The sequence below is a fragment of the Notothenia rossii genome (genome assembly GCF_949606895.1).
Source record: "Notothenia rossii genome assembly, chromosome: 6".
NCBI classification, from domain to species: Eukaryota; Metazoa; Chordata; class Actinopteri; order Perciformes; family Nototheniidae; genus Notothenia; species Notothenia rossii.
The window spans coordinates 56,173,542-56,194,496 of NC_136909.1; the positions used below are offsets into that span (position 1 = coordinate 56,173,542).

General features: G+C 40.8%; 1 protein-coding gene across 1 annotated transcript in view; it reads left to right on the top strand.

Annotated features, from left to right (window-relative positions):
* The first annotated feature begins 255 nt into the window (after window positions 1-255).
* The window catches only part of ltbp1 (latent transforming growth factor beta binding protein 1), a 210,354-nt gene continuing 189,654 nt past the window's right edge, over window positions 256-20,955 (top strand). The window contains 1 exon segment of the mRNA XM_079689263.1: window positions 256-728. Coding sequence (XP_079545389.1) covers window positions 271-728 — 458 coding nt within the window. The 5' untranslated portion in view covers window positions 256-270.

Below are 20,955 nucleotides of genomic sequence, written 5' to 3' on the forward strand. Positions count from 1 at the left end.
ATCTTCTACTCCTTATCTGTATATCTTTATTTTATTTGTATTTATTTCTTGTATTTACTAATTCCTGTGCAATGTATTTTCTATGCTGATGAAAACATTTACCAAATTGGGATTAATAAATTATATCTTATCTTATCTTAGAGGTATAATACAAACTGTTATTTGACTAACCTTCAAAATGAATGTTGTACATACCTTCAAATACATAAATGAACGAGGTGCAATGTGCAGGAGTGTACATTTAAAACCTTTAAAAGTCATATCCACTTTATGCATTTTCTTGCATCTATATTGCTGTTTTGTGTCTCTTACTGTCATCACTCATTTTTATTCACCATCTGTTTCTCCTTCCTTTCTTTCTTTTCTTCTGTCGTTGCTCTGTCTGGTTTTCTTGTTGTAGCCAACTGCAGCCCTCAGTGCCAGAACGGTGGAATGTGCCTCCGGCCTCAGCTCTGCGTCTGCAAACCTGGCTCAAAGGGGAATGCATGCGAGCAGCAGACGGTGCCCACACACCCCTTCCCTCTGCCGGGGAGCGGACCCACCAACGGGCACGGCACTGGCTCCTCAAACGGACACACGTATGGACACAATGGGGTTCCCCACCGGCCCATACCTCAGCAGGCTGCTCCCAGTGGTTACGCCCCCCTTTCATCTAACACCATGGCCCAGATGAAACTAAGTGTCAAGACAGCCCCCCAGCATGTACGGCCACATTACGTCCAACAACAGTAAGTACCACTCCTCTTATTTGTTCAGGACAAATCAGCTGAACTCTACACTGTCTTTCACCAACTTCAAATGTATTTCTTCGAGTAGGTCACTAAACACTATTTCTCGTCCACTGTTGAGCATCCCCTACATAAAGTTACGTTATTTAACCACAACTACAAAAAGACAACATTTTAGAAAATACAGATCGCCCACATCCTAAAACACATACAAATAGAAGGCCAGTGAAAGGGTTTTTTCATTCTTAATTTAGGCAGTAAAACTAGAGAAAAACACAACATTGTTTACTCCACTGTTTTGTTTTTACCCACTGAGCAATCTATGTGAATACAAATGGTTTAAACTAGGGCCGGCACTTTAACGCGTTAATTAAGATGAATTAATTACACAAAAATTAACGCATTTTAATCGCACCGCGGAACGTTTCTCACTGGATGAGTTTCAGGGGTACCGATTATATTGGAGCACCATCTAACGTTCATGACTTCAGACAACAACAAACCACAGTGAACAATAGTCAAACATGAACGAAGAAGCTGATGAGACCGCTTTGGTTGGCCCGTGGATGGGACATTTTGTTTTAAAAAACGGACGCATGGAAGCGTCGATAAGAGCACGGTTGTTTGCAAATTATGCAAAAAGGAATTCGCATATCACCGCAGCACATCAAGCCTCAAGTATCACCTCAATGCAAAACATATAGCAGCTAGCCTGGAAGCTAGCGTGGACGTTAGCCCGACTCGGAGTACAAGGACCCACACCCAATTCGCGTTGATCAAACAGTGGCCTATGCAACAGAGAGATTTTATTTTTCATAAGGATATTGGAAGAATAGGAGGGATTGAGGTCAATCACTGGCACTTTTTTTATTTTATTTTAAATGGTACACTTTATGTTGAACTATTTATTACCTTGTTGGTGCAACTGGCACTTTATGTTGAACTGTTTATTGTTTTGGCCAAGGTTATTGAGAGAGTTGGACTGAAATTGATTAGATTTTTTAAATCAACTGTTGGTAAATCAACAAAGTCTGTTATGGCTTCTGAAGCAACAGAGAGATGTTTTCTAATAGTCAGGGTTTCCAATGTTCTGAATGTACTTGAAAGTATTGTGTTTTACTTAAAAAACAAAGTGTTAAAGTTTACAGAAGGTCTACCTACCTATAGGCTACCTGAATCTCTGAAATGTACTATATTCCTAAATATGCTATTGCTACACTTTATGGCAAAAATTGCACTTTTCTGTTGGTCTTGGTTAAGTACCACCTTGTAAAAAATAAACAATGTTTTGTTGCTTAAGCTTATGTATTCAGTCATTATTCAATGGTATACTAAAATCCATGTGAAAAAAATTGCTTCTCACTGTTCTCAGGTCAAATATTTATATGTGATTAAAAACGCGATTAATTTCGATTAATTAATTACAAAGCCTGTAATTAATTAGATTCATTTTTTGAATCGAGTCCCGGCCCTAGTTTAAACTAAACATTTCCGATGTAGGAGTAAGCATGGAAACTATTGTAACCAAAACACATTGTTGGTTGTGTGAGGACCTACTTTAGTTTAAAACAATTCCTATTAGTATGTAGTGGCGCTACTGTGACATGTTTCCATACTTCAAGAAGGAAAACCCCAAAAATCACAACAGTGTCCCCTTAAAATGTTAAATCTGGGCCTAACAGGAAGCCTTAGGGAAAGATTGCACAGATTGCTATACATATCCTTTATTTATTCAGGTAAAAGACTCATTCAGATTAAAATCTCTTTTTCAATAGTGACCTGGCCAAGAAGGGCAGCATGAACGAAGTTACAACAGATAAAACACAGACAAGACAGGCAGACAAATACAGCTGTAAAACACAAATAAAATGGCACATTGCCAGTCAATATGCCAGTCGATGATGGCGGCAGCAGCAGCGGCAGCAGCATGGCGTTGGGGTGCCAGCTTCTCCGGTCGTACTAAATCAGAAGTTTACCGAACAACTGATAATACAGATGGAGCGATTCATTTCCGACAGTTTGAAACGCGAGGGCCGTGATTGGTACGTGATCTGCCCTCGCTCAAGGGAAAACCTCCAGCTTGACTTGAGACCGCCCCCGTGATAAATAAATGTATTTATAATGAAGCCAGCTGCAATGGATCATTGATCCACCAGGAGGTGCAGTGGGGTTCCACACTGGAGCTCATGTGAAATAAAGTCAGATACAGTACGCTGGATGTACAGCGGAACTTTGTTAAGATCCATATGTCACGGATATCATACTCTGTGCTAAATAAGAGACATGTAATCATTTACAAAACATCAACATGTTGTTATTTAACAAAATAATTTTGTTATTCGAAAAAAACGAACAGGAGGAAAGGCAGCCCGGCTCTCGATTTTTAATCCTAATTTAATCATCATCTTCACCACGATCATTTATGTTTATGTTCGCCGAATTGACATGAAATCACTGACACATATGAATATACTGTATTCAACTTCATTAAAACGTTATTAACGTGCCTAAACTCAGTAATTCACCAAAAATATGTATATTTTAATGGAGTTTCGTCGGTCGATCAGGATCCCAAAATGTAGCGGAGGGATCCTCATCTGGATGAAGGGTGTTATTTTCCCCATAAAGAACAAGTCGCTGCAAATTATCCCGCTTATTACATGGCCACATTCTCAACAAAGTAACGACATGACTCCCAATATTAATTGAAATGCTTTTATGGATTTAGAAAATGTTTTTATTGATTTAAAAAATAGTTGTATGTATTGATTTAAATTCACATGCATCCGCTAAGAAAAATAGTCCGTTGTTACAGTTTTTTAAACAGTCTGAATGAAACGGCAGCTCTCAGCTGTGTATTTACACAACTAATGGCCCATCAACCACAGCTCTCTCCCCCCCTCCCCCCCTGATCTTTCTTCTCCAGCAGCTAAATTAACAGTAGGTTACTCTGAGTGACCATAGACTGTATGTGACAAGCTTACAGTTAGTGACGTAACAACACCATAAAAGCTGGTAGGTTGAAAGCAATACGGGAGGTAAAAATAACTACAATAATTGTGACTTATTTATTGTGGCTTTCATGTTTTTAGGTATAAAACTTTATGTAATTCAGGCTTATAGTTCACCCTTCTCTAAAAGCCTTCAACAATGACAATATTCATTGTAATTTAATAAATCCTTCCAACACACATTGTAAAAAATAGCCTACTGTAAGTTAAGAAATCATTTCAATATGTACATCTTCTGATGTAACAACAATAACATTATAAATAGTAACATAGCTGAACATGGTATTGCACATTTAGCTTTGAGTGTTACTGACCTGAGATGTTTTTATTACATGAATTAAGGTGACTGAGGCTTTTTAACATACAGGGATGCAAACTCATCAGGTATGAAAAAGGTGACAAGGATCCGAGCCCCCGGCTCCCCCACCCCACGGAATGACAGAGGATTTTAGCAGTCAGAACAACTAAAGCAGCAGTGTTAATAATAACAGAAACGCCAAAGAGTCACATAATAGAAATATATAAAAGCATTTATTTTAAATTGTGGAGCAGTCAGTTTATAATTTTGGCAGCACTGTTGAGCATTTTGAAAATGTATTTTCATGCCTCTGTGCAAGGCTTAAGTCTTTTTATCTTTATAGCCACATGGTGTAAAGTAACTAAGTTCATAAACTCAACAAGTACTATACTTGGGCACAATTTTGAGATACTTGTACTTTATTTAAGTATTTCAATGTTTTGCTACTTTGTTCTTCTACTCCACTACAGTTCAGAGGTACATGGTACATACTTTGACTCCACTACATGTATTTAATACCTTTAGTTACTTCACAGATCTGGATTAATTAAGTAAAATATAATCAAGTGTTAAATCAGACTTTAGTTCCACCTGGAGTAAATCCACAAGCTACCCTGCAGTATACAAAGTCATTCAAACTAGCTGCACCTTTAGCAGCTTTGAGAACACTTTCATGATCAATCATTATAAAACATATCATATATATTATTCTGAAATGGACCAATCTGCACATGATGTCAGTACAGAGTACAAATAGTAAATGCCAGTGTTTACTAAATGCCAGTGTTTACTAAATGATCATTTTACTGTCGCTACTTTCACTATATTTTGATGATAATACTTTTCTACTTTTACTTGAGGAACATTTTGAATGCAGGACTTTTACTGTAACAGAGTATTCCTACACTCTGGGACTATTACTTTTACTCAAGTACAAAATCTGAGTACTTCTACTTTTACTCAAGTACAATATATATACTTATACCACCTCTGTTTATAGCCTATGAAAAAAACTATTAGAAATAGAAGGCTAAAGCTAACGTTAGCAGATAGTGACAATGTATGCTAGCTAGCTAGCTCAACGATTCCTTAAATAATATTGCCACAGAAAAACTTTTCAGTTCACATCACGCTCTGCCGCTCCGACAGGGAGCTCTGCTCTGAACACCTGAACGGCCCGTTCTAACAGCTGTTCACCAGCGGTCCAGTCTGTGCCACAGTGACTCCGGACGCACAGTTAATATTAACGAACGCACCCGTAGGTAATGTAGCTGCTGAAGCTAGACCATCATCTCGGAGCAGCAGAGCCTTATTATACATCCATGAGCAGAGCCGAAAGGCAGGAAGACTCGTGCACACAGCTCGTACTTCATTATAATATATAAAAAAAGAACACCATGCGTGTCATGATGGCACATAACAGCTCACGGCCGCAGATTACTCCGGGTCCCAGCCCCCCCCATACCCCAAAAATATTTGTATTGCAGATCTACATGAATCACACAAACGACTTATTTTGGATTCAAAACGGCGAATTTCGCCGAAAGGTGACAAGTTTGCATCACTGAACATAGACAGAGCACAACTGAAACATAACATCTGAAACGATGTAACAACATAATACACTTGTGGGGATGCTTGGGATGTGAGGAGTGAGGGACACGGCTTAGAACGGGCGTGTCGCCTGGCAGGACAGGAGAGTGTGTGCACCAGTCTGCCTTGATCTATGAATTCATGTCCGTGACACTCACTGCTGCCCACAGCTCTTTTATAGAAGGAAATTCCTTCACTTCATGAAAGTGTTTTAACCACACACACCTCTACTACACACACATGACGGGTGTTATTTTCCCCATAAGGAACAAGTCGCTGCAAATTATCCCGCTTATTACACGGCCAAATTCTCAACAAAGTAACAACATGACTCCCAATATTAATTGAAATGCTTTTATGGATTTAGATTTTTTTTTTATTGATTTAAAAAATAGTTGTATGTATTGATTTAAAAAATAGTTGTATGTATTGATTTAAATTGACATGCATCCGCTAAGAAAAATTGTCCGTTGTTACAGTTTTTTAAACAGTCTGAATGAAACGGCAGCTCTCAGCTGTGTATTTACACAACTAATGGCCCATCAACCACAGCTCTCTCCCCCCCTCCCCCCTTGATCTTTCTTCTCCAGCAGCTAAATTAACGGTAGGTTACTCTGAGTGACAATCTTACAGTTAGACACAACACTGTCATTGCAAGTGACCCTCAGTTAGTTGACTTTTATGTTCAACTGCTAAATTCGTTACTGATAAAAAAAGGGCTTCTACTGTACCTAATTACCTTAACACTAGAACCGCCAGAGGTTTTTGTATAGGCCTACCTAAACCCGTCAAATCCCGCTATTAGAATGCAATTTTTAACAACATAGGGTGCTACATAACACACTTTCACGAAAAGTCAGGGACTGGGAGACTTTAATATTTTATTGAAAAAAAGTTACATTGCACACACACAACACATCACACAAATTGACCCGATTGGCGGTTCTAGTATTAAATAAACTCACTAATTAATGAAACCAGTTCAATACGCATTATTCTTATTCTTATCATTCTTTATGAGCGCAGAAATAGTCATAAAATCAGATCTGTTTTTTAAATGAAATCTGACGGCAGGCAGTTAGCTCTGATCACCTATGACAAATGCGCCGCACCTAATCGCTGGCCATTCAGCCACAGACACTGTTCGAAATGGGGGGGAGCTAGGAGGACCTTGGCTCCCCCGAAGAGGGAGGGAGCTCCCCTGAAGGCTGACTTTGAGATAAATAGGGGGAGCCCAAAACAATCGTGCATATTTGTGTCACACAGATTAGAAATGTTGAGTTTCTGTAAATAACAGTTCTTGAAATAAATAATAGTTATTGTTCATTACAGTTTCTGAATATTTGTTTTATATTTATGAATATGTCTGGGTGTTGCCATCTGTATGTGGCGGCGCTGCATTCTTACTTACGTTGCTATGATTATGGCGGTGATGCCGGCGCGGTATTTGAAATGTTCATATTGATATTTTTTTAACTCTGGCTGTGTAATAAAAAAATATGGCAAAACGAAAACAGCCAAGCGTCACAGCTTTTGGATTCACAAGCAAAGAAGCGAAGGAGTCTAAAAATGACAACGTGAACGGAAAACAACTTTTAGTTGGCCGGCTGTAAGCGGCGTTAGGGTCGAGTTTGACAGCTCCACACCGAGGGAGAGGCCTGCCGATGCGGAGCCTGAAGAGGCTTCAACAACGGCCACATCCGCCGGCATAGTGACACCGTCTGTATTAGTAGAAGAGTGTTTTTATTGCAATTGATCGCATCCGCGCTGCTGCGCCAGTCAACAGAGCGTGCGTGTGACATATTTAGTAGCAGGATGTGCTCTGAAAAATAGGGCTCCCCGAAACCAAATGGGTAATTCGAAAACTGACAGAGCTGCCTCTATACAAATCAAACTGTAGAAGGTGTGAAAGTACCTATTGTTTTAAATAATGGTCGGAATGTGACCTGTGAGCCTTCTGAATTACCGTGGGACAGCACATTCTAAACTAAAATGTTCAATCAATAAAGTAACATCTTATCTTATCTTAATAATATCTTCATATTAATAATAATAATAAATCATACAGTATGTGTCCGAAAGGGAGCAGGAGGAAGCAAACACAAAAATATACTGCATATTAAAGCAAACGATTGTAAAGGTTAAAGTATGAGCATAACAAATAAAGAAGTGTAATGTAAACATTTACATTATAATTATGATTATTTAATATATAAAGACTATATATTATTGAATTACAAGATTAGATATACTTTAGTTGATCTAAAATATTGATGTGTTAAAATGCTATTCAAAACACAACTGAAAGTCCATGAAACTTGTCTTTCTGTATTTGTGAATGAAGCGCCATCTCCTGGTTAAAACCTGAAATGGAAAATCTGGCAACGCCCTCTTGGAAAATAGTGGGAGGGCTTAACATTCCTCTATACTGGTCTTTGGCTGGTGGTAGGCAGGAAGCTGTAAGCTGGAGTCCGAAATTCAGTGCTCCATCTGTAAGGTGATTGTGGAAGATGAACTTTTGAACTTCCTTGTCATCAAAATGAAAACTCTGAATCATGATGACATTGTTTTATTGGCCTCAAACAATTTCAACTCTCAGTGGATCGAAGCCTCGAAGAAGATACTGTTTGAGCTGTGTCCTCAAACGACGCTGTGTCTCCCACTATCTGGATGACCTCCCACCAGTTTCTTACGACCACATTGATGTCTCAGCATTGCTGGGGCGGTTGGAACAGCTGAATAAGGACATGTGCTGTGTGAAAAGACGCTCGAAGCTCAAACTGATGCCTGCGAGGGTCTGCGGGTGACGACCAAGGCCATCGATGACCGGGTGTCCGCAATTGAGAAGCCCTGTGGATCTACCGGCGTGGTCCAAGGGGCGGGGTATGTGAGGCCATGCAATCAAGCGCGGCCAGCAGCTGTGTGTGCTGACCAGGAGGTAACAGTGGCTGGAGGAGGCTCCAGCAGCTCTGTGGGATCCGTGTCTTCACCACAGCCACCAAAGTCTCCTTTGTGGTCCCGTGTTGTGAAAGAAGGACACAGAAGCAAGGTGACACCTGAGCATAAGCCAGCAGCAAGACAACGGGGAATGCAAGCGCCACTGAAACGGGAGAGGAAGAAAACGGGTATAGTTGGAACTGGCTTAGTGAGTTATAACATACAAGTTGTGATCACAAAGATGGTGAGTGTGTTTGCCACTAAGTTTGCCCCTCAACTGGAAGCTAACATGCTAACTGAGTATCTGAGTGAGAAACTTGGCCGAGCAGTTACTTGTCGGAAGATCGAGTCAGCACAGAGTAGGGGTTTCACCAACTAATCGACTAGTCGACTACCTTTACCACTAGTCGGCGCTGTAGGCCCTAGTCAACTAGTCGTGAAAAAAATGGAGGTAAACGAGGTGCTGCAAAATGCTACAAAACACGTCCGACATTCTTATGTATGGCAGTACTTCAACGAAGATGTAACCAACTCCACAGTGAAGTGTCAGTTGTGTACAGCTGTACTGAAGTACAATACAAATGCATCTGCTATGCGCAACCATCTGAAGATGAAACACCCGCTGCCGACAGCTAGCACTAGCAGTAATGCTAGCACCAGTGAGCAAAGGACCGGCGTCAGCACTGAACAGAGGCAAACGACCAGCAAGAAAACACGGGTCAACAGTGATGCGGATGATGAGCTACGGGATTACTGCCAGCGGACACCGCATATCCCCACAATGGATAATCCACTGGAGTGGGGAGCAGAAAACGTGCACCGCTTTCCCCGCTTTCGAGGAGCTACCTGGCTATTCCAGCCACAAGCACCCCGAGTGAGAGGGTTTTTTCTAGGGATGCACCGAATATTCGGCCGCCGAAAATTATCGGCCGAAAATGGTTAAAAAGGCTCTTTCGGCTTTCGGCCGAAAGGGTTTTAGCACCGAAAAAATATCACCGAATGTCAGAGAACAGGGTTACGTTGGTAAGCTAACGTGTTGTTGTGATGACGTAATCAAAACGCGGGGACAAGCACGGCGCGCAACCATGCTCGCGGCTGGCTCACAGCCAACATGTCTGCCGCTTGGAGATATTTAAAAATATCAGAGAAAGAGGCGCGGATTGCGATTTGTAAAACGTGTTCAGCTGACATTTCTCGAGGGGGTGTAACTGCAAAGACTTTCACCACTTCGGGATTACTCCACCACTTGAAATCAAAACACCCGGACAAATATGCGGAGTAAGATCAAATCACAAGCACTGACAGCGAGAGACTGTTCAGCGCTGCCTCTCATGTGCTTGATGAGAAGAGGAACAGACTTATGGCTGATAAAGCAGAGAAGCTACTGTTCATTAAAAAGAACCTCCCACTTTTCCTTAATAAGTAGACAAGGCTGGCTTATCATAAACTTATCTAGTTCTACATGTCTACTCTATACCCACTTTCCTGAACAATTTTCATTGTGAGTTATAATTCAGCATCTCAGGTTATCATTAGGGGGAAATGACAGCAGCACAGTGTTCAATATATTGTACTTTCGTTATCTAAATGATACAATGTTGTTTACATTGCTCATGAGGACAGACCACCTTATTTGCAGATTCTTGAAATTGTAATTTAATTTGTAATTGATTGTGGATTTTGTATCCAGTTTTCACTTTATGTATCTTTATACAATGTGTACTACTTTGCTTATGAGGACAGACAGCCTTATTTACAGATTCTTGAAATTCAATTGTAATTTCATTTGTAAATAGTTACATTCATGTGGATTTATCCATTTTGCACATTTGTATGCATGCACTTATAGGTGCATTTGTTGTTGTTGAAGGCCTGGCTGTTACAGTCTTTATTTACACTTTTTTGTTGTAGGCCTAGTGGCCTAGATGTTTATGCAGTTTTAAAGCACCATGGCTTTGTTCTGAATGCACTTTGTTGTAGTTATCCTACAGAGAAAAGAAAATGGACTTGACTTGGAATTAATGTACTGTATGCATTCAAAAGTGCTGAATAAATGTTTTATGGACTCATACTAGTGATTATTATTTAAGTTAAGTTTTGCCATAATCATGTCTTTTTCCATAATCAGGAAGCTGAACAACATTGGTAAAAAATGTATACATTATATATATTTCTATTAATCATTTTCGGCATTCGGTTTTCGGCCAACTGTTTCCTATTTTCGGTATCGGTTTCGGCCAAGAATTTCCCATTCGGTGCACCCCTAGTTTTTTCCCTGGCAGGCAACACTGTCACCCGAAAGCGGTCAAGCCTCCTTCCCTCACATGGCGATGCGTTGGTGTTCAAACCAAAAATATGGAAAGGTGGACGTTATCGTGGAGGACAGCGAATAAAGTGTTGCGCACTGGATTTACGTGGCATTTATGCAAACAAGAGTTTTTTGCTGTCGATTTTGGTGAGTCCAGTTACTGTTTGTTATTTACTCAGCCATGTAACACAAATTACAATGCAGTGTTTAATGTTACTGTATGAGTTCCAATAGAAAATACAGTTGTAAACCTCTCTTTGTGTGTCTTTATTATGACGTAACGACTAGTCGACTAGTCGACTGCTATTTTGAAAAACGTGTCGACTAGTAAATATTGGTAGTTGTGAAACCCCTAGCACAGAGTAGGTTCAGCTCATTTCACGTCACTTCCGAATGCAAGGAAGTGGCAGAAATGTATGACCCAGAGCTGTGGCCAGCTGGCAGATATGTCCGACGCTGTTATGAGCCAAGACGGCCCGCTAGTGGGGTGCTTGTGGGGGATAGCACTACAGATGTAGCGTTTCATTTCAGACGCCTACCTGTCCGTGATCTGCACGGGGTGGGCCCCTGCGAAAAAAAAAACGCAGGACTTGATACACCCACTTGATAAATAAATGTAATTTTAATGAAGCCAGCTGCAATGGATCATGGATCCACCAGGGGGAGCCGTGAAAAGCTGCCACACTGGAACTCATGTGAAATAAACAGCTGATAGATCTACAGGTGTCTGATATAGCAGATATTTGTTAAGATCCATATGTCAGGGATAGGATCATATTCTGTGCTAAATAAGAGACATGTAATCATTTAAAAAACATCACCATATTTTTATTTAACAAAATAATGTTGTTTTAATTCACGTAGGTGTAAGTACAAAACCATCGCTATGTTTTTTCATCAGGAAATGCAGCCCTGCTCAGACAAACGATTTTCAATCATCATCCTCACGATCATTTAATGTATCATATGTTTGCGAACGGCTGCTGCCTTCCTGGTCGTCTGAGTGTTTTCAGCTGTGTGTTCTATGTAAATGAGCTGTGCGGTTGCCCTCCCAGCATTGGCTGCCATCTCCTGGTCCGCCCCTGAAGATTGCGATTGGAGCACACCGGGCCCGACGCACTCCAATCGCAGCGCACAGCCGGCGCACACCTGCTGGAGATTACTACAAAGCTTGGGGACAATCATCATTCTGGAGGCTCTGTAGGTGGACAGATGCCTTTCGCTACTTGCTCTTTGTTCTGGGGTTAAAACTTGTGTGATTAGTTAGAGTGTAGAGTAGCTTAGTTAGTGTTTAGAGTATAGTTAGGATTTGTGACTGTTGCCTTTAGTTTAGCTGTGTTTTTGTATAGATTATTTGTGTTAGTTGTACCACTTTTAGAGTGAGGTTTTGTTTCGTTCTTCATTTAGTATATTAGTATGTATTTTCCCTGTATGTCTTTAGACTCCCTTTTTAGAGTCCTCCTTTAGTTGGTTATTTGTCAACCTGTGCCCTTTTGGCTCTTTTGTTTGTTTCAGGCTGTTTGCCTGCTATTTTGTTTACAGCTGTTTTGAATAAACGCTTATAATTAATACCAATTACATACTGGTGTGTGTTGCATTCCTCTTCCCCTAGTTGGGATGTAACATACATGGGGGCTCGTCCGGGATAAATAACTAATTCCTGGGGTTATAAGTGGTTTGTATAGCTAAAAACAATTTGGTAAGTTTGTGTGCAGTTTAACTGAGTATGGCAACTTTTGATTTGGAGTCGTTTTTGGTCTGTCCTTCGCATGAGCAGGTAGTTCAGTGTCGTAGAAACGACTTATATGAGATAGCGCAACATTTCGGTCTCCCAGTGGCAAAACAATTGTTAAAAAAAGAGTTAAAGGCTCTGGTGGTGGATGAGTTGGTGGAAAGGGGTTTTCTGGTGCTGCCTGCACAAGCTGAGCTCACTGTGCCAAATGACCGTGCTAAACCAGAGGGTAGTGGCAGCGAGGGGGGCGAGCCGTGTGAAGCACTGCTCAGGCCGCCTCGTAAATGTCCACCCTCTCCGGTTGGTAGTATAGATTCCCGGGAAGGGAATAAACTTAAAGTCCGCCTCGCCCGACTTCAGTTAGAAGCAAAAGACAGGCAACAAGACAGGCAACTTCAGTTGGAGGCAAAAGACCGGGAGCAAGACAGGCAGTATCAGTTTCAGTTGGAGGTAAAGAAAATCGAAGCCGATAAGGAAATGAAGAAAATCGAAGCAGATAAGGAAGTCCGGGTGCGGCAGATGGAGCTAGACTCCCAACTGCGCGCATCCGGTGCTTTTGACTCTGCCGGAAGAAACTTGCCATCTCCACCTCCTCCACCTGCCTTTGACGTGAGTAACAACATTTCGCTAGTGCCAACATTCTGTGAGACTGAGGTGGATGCCTATTTTAGCGCATTCGAGAGCATTGCTACAGCATTGCAGTGGCTGGTTGAAGTTTGGGCTCTGATGGTAACGTGCAAATTACATGGAAAAGCTCGGGAAGCAGTTGTGGCTCTCACGTTAGAGGACAGCCTGCAGTATGACTCAGTAAAGGTTGCCATCCTCAGAGTGTATGAGTTAGTTCATGAAGCTTACCGGCAAAAGTTTAGACACTATAGGAAGAGTCCTGATCAAACGCACATAGAGTTCGCTAGGAAAAAGGGAATGTGTTTTGCTAAGTGGATTGCTTCATGTAATGCTACCGATTATTCTTCTCTGAGGGAATTGATCATGTTGGAGGAGTTTAAGAAGTGTTTGCCTGATCGCATTGCTGAGTACGTGAACAAACAGAGGGTAAACTCTCTCTCGGTTGCCGCTGTGTTAGCTGATGAGTATGTGCTGGCGCATAAAACTGTGTTTTCCCCTGTCTCTGCGGAGAGATCCCGCCGTGTGTCAGCCGCACCATTTACTCAGCCAGCAAATGTGTGTAACGTGAACAGAGAAGAGAGGGAGTGTTTTTACTATCACAAACCTGGACATGTCATCGCCAACTGTGCAGCGCTGAAGCGCAAGGAACAGCGGCAGAAAATATCTCCGCCTAAAGGCATTGGTCTGGCTACACACGCACACGCACAGGCAAGTAAACGTGACCCTGATGTCCCATTGTCTGATCCTGTGATTGTGCCTGTGTCTTCAGATAAAGCAGTGTCTGAGGAGAAGCCAGAAATTGTGGCTCCCCCTCGTGAGGATGTCATGAGACCAGCACAACACGCCGGCTCAGACAAGCCTCTAGACTTCTCGACACTCCCGGTAACCAGAGAGCGTCAGGTAGTTCATCGGATCTTAGTGTTGGTGTTGGCTCTACAACATTTTAAGATTCATGTTGGACCCAGCCTTTGGCCAATTGTGGTGTTTAGCTGTTACGATCCCTTCATATTCTGCCCCAGCGTGTCCAAGCACAACCAGCGTCTCCTGCAATGGGCTCTGATTGTACGGGACTACAGCAGTAGACACCCGTCCTTAAAGGGTTCAGAGAGTGTGTTGGCCGATGCTTGTCCAGGTTGAGTTTGAGATGTTAGTGTGTCAGATTGAGTTTGTGATGAAGGTGTGTTATTAGGAATTTCGTTAGTGTGCTTAGGTTCACAAAACCTGTGGGTTTGTGTCTTAAGGGGGGGAGTGTTACGGCTGCTGCCTTCCTGGTCGTCTGAGTGTTTTCAGCTGTGTGTTCTATCTAAATGAGCTGTGCGGTTGACCTCCCGGCATTGGCTGCCATCTCCTGGTCCGCCCCTGAAGGTTGCGATTGGAGCACACCGGGCCCGACGCACTCCAATCGCAGCGCACAGCCGGCGCACACCTGCTGGAGATTACTACAAAGCTTGGGGACAATCATCATTTTGGAGGCTCTGTAGGTGGACAGATGCCTCTCGCTACTTGCTCTTTGTTCTGGGGTTAAAACTTGTGTGATTAGTTAGAGTGTAGAGTAGCTTAGTTAGTGTTTAGAGTATAGTTAGGATTTGTGACTGTTGCCTTTAGTTTAGCTCTGTTTTTGTATAGATTATTTGTGTTAGTTGTACCACTTTTAGAGTGAGGTTTTGCTTCGTTCTTCATTTAGTATATTAGTATGTATTTTCCCTGTATGTCTTTAGACTCCCTTTTTAGAGTCCTCCTTTAGTTGGTTATTTGTCAACCTGTGCCCTTTTGGCTCTTTTGTTTGTTTCAGGCTGTTTGCCTGCTATTTTGTTTACAGCTGTTTTGAATAAACGCTTATAATTAATACCAATTACATACTGGTGTGTGTTGCATTCCTCTTCCCCTAGTTGGGACGTAACAAATACACTAATACATGTAGTTTAATCCACGTGAGTTTACAACTAGGCCTGTCACGATAATTAATTGTGTTGGACGATAAATTTTTCTGGAAATTATTGCGATAAACGATAATATTGTCGGCGCCGTTTTAAGACCATTTTAGACATAATGATAATATATAATAATAATTCAAGTACATCCTTTCAAACTTAACTTTTTATTGAACATTCAACATTGCAAATGAAATGTGAAATAATATTAAAATATATAAATGATATATAATAAATAAAACAAATTAATTAAATTATAATAAATTAATTAAATCACACACAACCAAAACAATAAATTAAATAGTCAGGCTGGAAAATAGAGCTCTCTCTCTCTCTCATATATATATATATATAAATAAATATGAGCACACATTATCTCACAAGCAAAAAAACCCTCCTTAAAACAAGTCAAGTGTACAGTCCACTGTCAAAGACCCAGATTCCTCAACAGGCCATATCCAAATCTGTTTTTCTAAGTTTTCGAGCAAGGAACACCAACATGTTTGCATTGTCGGGCGGGGGCTCTCCATCTCCAGCTGCCGTGTTTGCTCCCAGCTGGGAAAACGGAATGGGGTGGTTGTGTTTTAGGTGGTTTAAAATGCGTGGTATTGCCTGCTTTTGTCGCTACCTTTTTTAAACCAATGCGACACACCGCCCGGCTCATTCAAGTCCGTAGGTTCGCCTCGTTGATTTGGTTTGAATCCAAAATACTGCCACACCGGAGAATCGAGATGTGTAGTTAGGTTTTGTAACCAATTCCATTTCACTTTAAATTCCCCGCGAGTAAGTCACACGTTGTTTCCCGCTTGTCGCTCTATTATTAATTTGGCTGCGACGCTGCTGCGTGTGCACGCGGAGTGTCCTGACCTGGCTGTGTGTCAGCCCCGCCCCTCACAGCGTGCCTGGCAGCCACAGCGCTCCAGGCTAAAATGCTGGTCACATCTTTATGTAAACGGCAATTTATCGAGCTCAGAAAAGTTATCGAGTCCATTTTATTTATCGTACGATAAGTCAATTTATCGATTATCGCGACAGGCCTATTTACAACAACAAAAATAATCGCTTTGTTTTTATATCACATCCGACCGGAGGAAAATGCAGCACGGCTCTCACTACCGATAATCCTAATCCCACTGGCAAACAATAATATGTACAGTGTTAATAGTTTACTGTATTATTAGTGTCTAATATTACTGCTATAACAATCACACATTGAGTTGTTAAAATCAGACCGTTGTTTTTTTTTAAACAGTCTGAATGAAACGGCAGCTCTCAGGTGATCAGCTGTGTGTTTACCAGTGTTGGGACTAACGCACATAACTACCTTTTGCGGTAACTAATAACGTTACTAGTTAACTATTCCCATTCAGTAACGCCGTTATAGTTACTGTGATTTAAATGGGTGCGTTACTGCGTTACATTATGTGATCCAACTGAACCGAATCTCCCTGCGGATGTAATTTACAAGCGAATACAGCGATGTCCTCTCACAGTACCATGGAAAAGTGAAAGTGACCAGAAAGGAGTGATGATTGGTTAACGCGGGGTAACATTTCAGGGTAAGCCAATCAGAGACAGAGTTGGGCGGGTCTTGCCTTATGGGGAAAATATACAGACACACAAACACTTGCTAAGGCTAACACATACACGGCAACGCCCACCACCAGCACTACACACTATGGCAGATGCAAGTATCAGCGAGAGCAGCAGCGCATTTACAACTTGGAGATGTAACCACTATTTTCCATTTGTGGGGATAAAGGACGCACAAAATATTACGGTCAAATGTAAACTGTGTGCAAGACAGAAAGCATTGTCCACATCGAATAACAGCAATGCCGATCTCCTGAAGTCGCCAAAGACCCCACCGTCTCAACTACCGGCAGTGACCCAGATGGAGCAACACCATCTAAACAGCCAAAAAACTATTTTTTTAAATCGCCACATGTCACCCAGAGTCAACTAAACAGATTGATTGCTGAAAATAGTTTGTTTGTCTTCAGTGTAAGTCTGACCGTTTATTATTTATCGAATTGTTACTGCCAAAAGAGTGCAGTTCTTGTTTAATTGTTACACTGCCAAAATAGTGTAGTTGTTGTTAATGTGTACAGATGTAGCGATTCATTTCAGACAGTTTGAAACGCGAGGGCCGTGATTGGTACGTGATCTGCCCTCGCTCAAGGGAAAACCTCCAGCTTGACTTGAGACCGCCCCCGTGATAGATAAATATAATTATAATGAAGCCAGCTGCAATGGATCAATGATCCACCAGGGGGTGCAGTGGAGTTCCACACTGGAGCTCATGTGAAATAAAGTGAGATACAGTATGCTGGATGTACAGCGGAACTTTGTTAAGATCCATATGTCACGGATATCATACTACTGTGCTAAATAAGAGACATGTAATCATTTACAAAACATCACCATGTTGTTATTTAACAAAATAATTTTGTTATTCGAAAAAAACGAACGGGAGGAAATGCAGCCCGGCTCTCGATTTTTAATCCTAATTTAATCATCATCTTCACCACGATCATTTATGTTTATATTCGCCGAATTGACATGAAATCACTGACACATATGAATATACTGTATTCAACTTCATTAAAACGTTATTAACGTGCCTAAACTCAGTAATTCACCAAAAATATGTATATTTTAATGGAGTTTCGTCGGTCGATCAGGATCCGAAAGTGTAGCGGAGGGATCCTCATCTGGATGAAGGGTGTTATTTTCCCCATAAAGAACAAGTCGCTGCAAATTATCCCGCTTATTACATGGCCACATTCTCAACAAAGTAACGACATGACTCCCAATATTAATTGAAATGCTTTTATGGATTTAGAAAATGTTTTTATTGATTTAAAAAATAGTTGTATGTATTGATTTAAATTCACATGCATCCGCTAAGAAAAATAGTCCGTTGTTACAGTTTTTTAAACAGTCTGAATGAAACGGCAGCTCTCAGCTGTGTATTTACACAACTAATGGCCCATCAACCACAGCTCTCTCCCCCCTTCCCCCCCTCCCCCCCTGATCTTTCTTCTCCAGCAGCTAAATGAACAGTAGGTTACTCTGAGTGACCATAGACTGTATGTGACAAGCTTACAGTTAGTGACGTAACAACACCATAAAAGCTGGTGGGTTGAAAGCAATACGGGAGGTAAAAATAACTACAATAATTGTGACTTATTTATTGTGGCTTTTATGTTTTTAGGTATAACATTTTATGTAATTCAGGCTTATAGTTCACCCTTCTCTAAAAGCCTTCAACAATGACAATATTCATTGTAATTTAATAAATCCTTCCAACACACATTGTAAAACATAGCCTACTGTAAGTTAAGAAATCATTTCAATATTTACATCTTCTGATGTAACAACAATAACATTATAAATAGTAACATAGCTGAACATGGTATTGCACATTTAGCTTTGAGTGTTACTGACCTGAGATGTTTTTATTACATGAATTAAGGTGACTGAGGCTTTTTAACATACAGGGATGCAAACTCATCAGGTATGAAAAAGGTGACAAGGATCCGAGCCCCCGGCTCCCCCACCCCACGGAATGACAGAGGATTTTAGCAATCAGAACAACTAAAGCAGCAGTGTTAATAATAACAGAAACGCCAAAGAGTCACATAATAGAAATATATAAAAGCATTTATTTTAAATTGTGGAGCAGTCAGTTTATAATTTTGGCAGCACTGTTGAGCATTTTGAAAATGTATTTTCATGCCTCTGTGCAAGGCTTAAGTCTTTTTATCTTTATAGCCACATGGTGTAAAGTAACTAAGTTCATAAACTCAACAAGTACTATACTTGGGCACAATTTTGAGATACTTGTACTTTATTTAAGTATTTCAATGTTTTGCTACTTTGTTCTTCTACTCCACTACAGTTCAGAGGTACATGGTGTACTTTGACTCCACTACATGTATTTAATACCTTTAGTTACTTCACAGATCTGGATTAATTAAGTGAAATATAATCAAGTGTTAAATCAGACTTTAGTTCCACCTGGAGTAAATCCACAAGCTACCCTGCAGTATACAAAGTCATTCAAACTAGCTGCACCTTTAGCAGCTTTGAGAACACTTTCATGATCAATCATTATAAAACATATCATATCTATTATTCTGAAATGGACCAATCTGCACAATGACTACTTTTACTGTCGCTACTTTCACTATATTTTGATGATAATACTTTTCTACTTTTACTTGAGGAACATTTTGAATGCAGAACTTTTACTGTAACAGAGTATTCCTACACTCTGGGACTATTACTTTTAGTCAAGTACAAGATCTGAGTACTTCTACTTTTACTCAAGTACAAGACCTGAGTACTTCTACTTTTACTCTAGTACAAGATCTGTGTGCTTCTACTTTTACTCAAGTACAAGACCTGAGTGCTTCTACTTTTACTCAAGTACAAGATTTGAGTACTTCTACTTTTACTCTAGTACAAGATCTGTGTGCTTCTACTTTTACTTAAGTACAAGATTTGAGTACTTCTACTTTTACTCTAGTACAAGATCTGTGTGCTTCTACTTTTACTCAAGTACAAGATCTGAGTACTTCTACTTTTACTCAAGTACAAGATCTGAGTACTTCTACTTTTACTCAAGTACAATATATATACTTATACCACCTCTGTTTATAGCCTATGAAAAAAACTATTAGAAATAGAAGGCTAAAGCTAACGTTAGCAGATAGTGACAATGTATGCTAGCTAGCTAGCTCAACGATTCCTTAAATAATATTGCCACAGAAAAACTTTTCAGTTCAAATCACGCTCTGCCGCTCCGACAGGAGCTCTGCTCTGAACAGCCCGTTCTAACAGCTGTTCACCAGCGGTCCAGTCTGTGCCACAGTGACTCCGGACGCACAGTTAATATTAACGAACGCACCCGTAGGTAATGTAGCTGCTGAAGCTAGACCATCATCTCGGAGCAGCAGAGCCTTATTATACATCCATGAGCAGAGCCGACAGGCAGGAAGACTCGAGCACACAGCTCGTACTTCATTATAATATATAAAAAAAGAACACCATGCGTGTCATGATGGCACATAACAGCTCACGGCCGCAGATTACTCCGGGTCCCAGCCCCCCCCATACCCCAAAAATATTTGTATTGCAGATCTACATGAATCACACAAACGACTTATTTTGGATTCAAAACGGCGAATTTTGCCGAAAGGTGACAAGTTTGCATCACTGAACATAGACAGAGCACAACTGAAACATAACATCTGAAACGATGTAACAACATAATACACTTGTGGGGATGCTTGGGATGTGAGGAGTGAGGGACACGGCTTAGAACGGGTGTGTCGCCTGGCAGGACAGGAGAGTGTGTGCACCAGTCTGCCTTGATCTATGACTTCATGTCCGTGACACTCACTGCTGCCCACAGCTGTTTTATAGAAGGAAATTCCTTCACTTCATGAAAGTGTTTTAACCACACACACCTCTACTACACACACATGACGGGTGTTATTTTCCCCATAAGGAACAAGTCGCTGCAAATTATCCCGCTTATTACACGGCCAAATTCTCAACAAAGTAACGACATGACTCCCAATATTAATTGAAATGCTTTTATGGATTTAGAAAATGTTTTTATTGATTTAGAAAAAAAAATTATTGATTTAAAAAGTAGTTGTATGTATTGATTTGAATTCACATGCATCCGCTAAGAAAAATAGTCCGTTGTTACAGTTTTTTAAACAGTCTGAATGAAACGGCAGCTCTCAGCTGTGTATTTACACAACTAATGGCCCA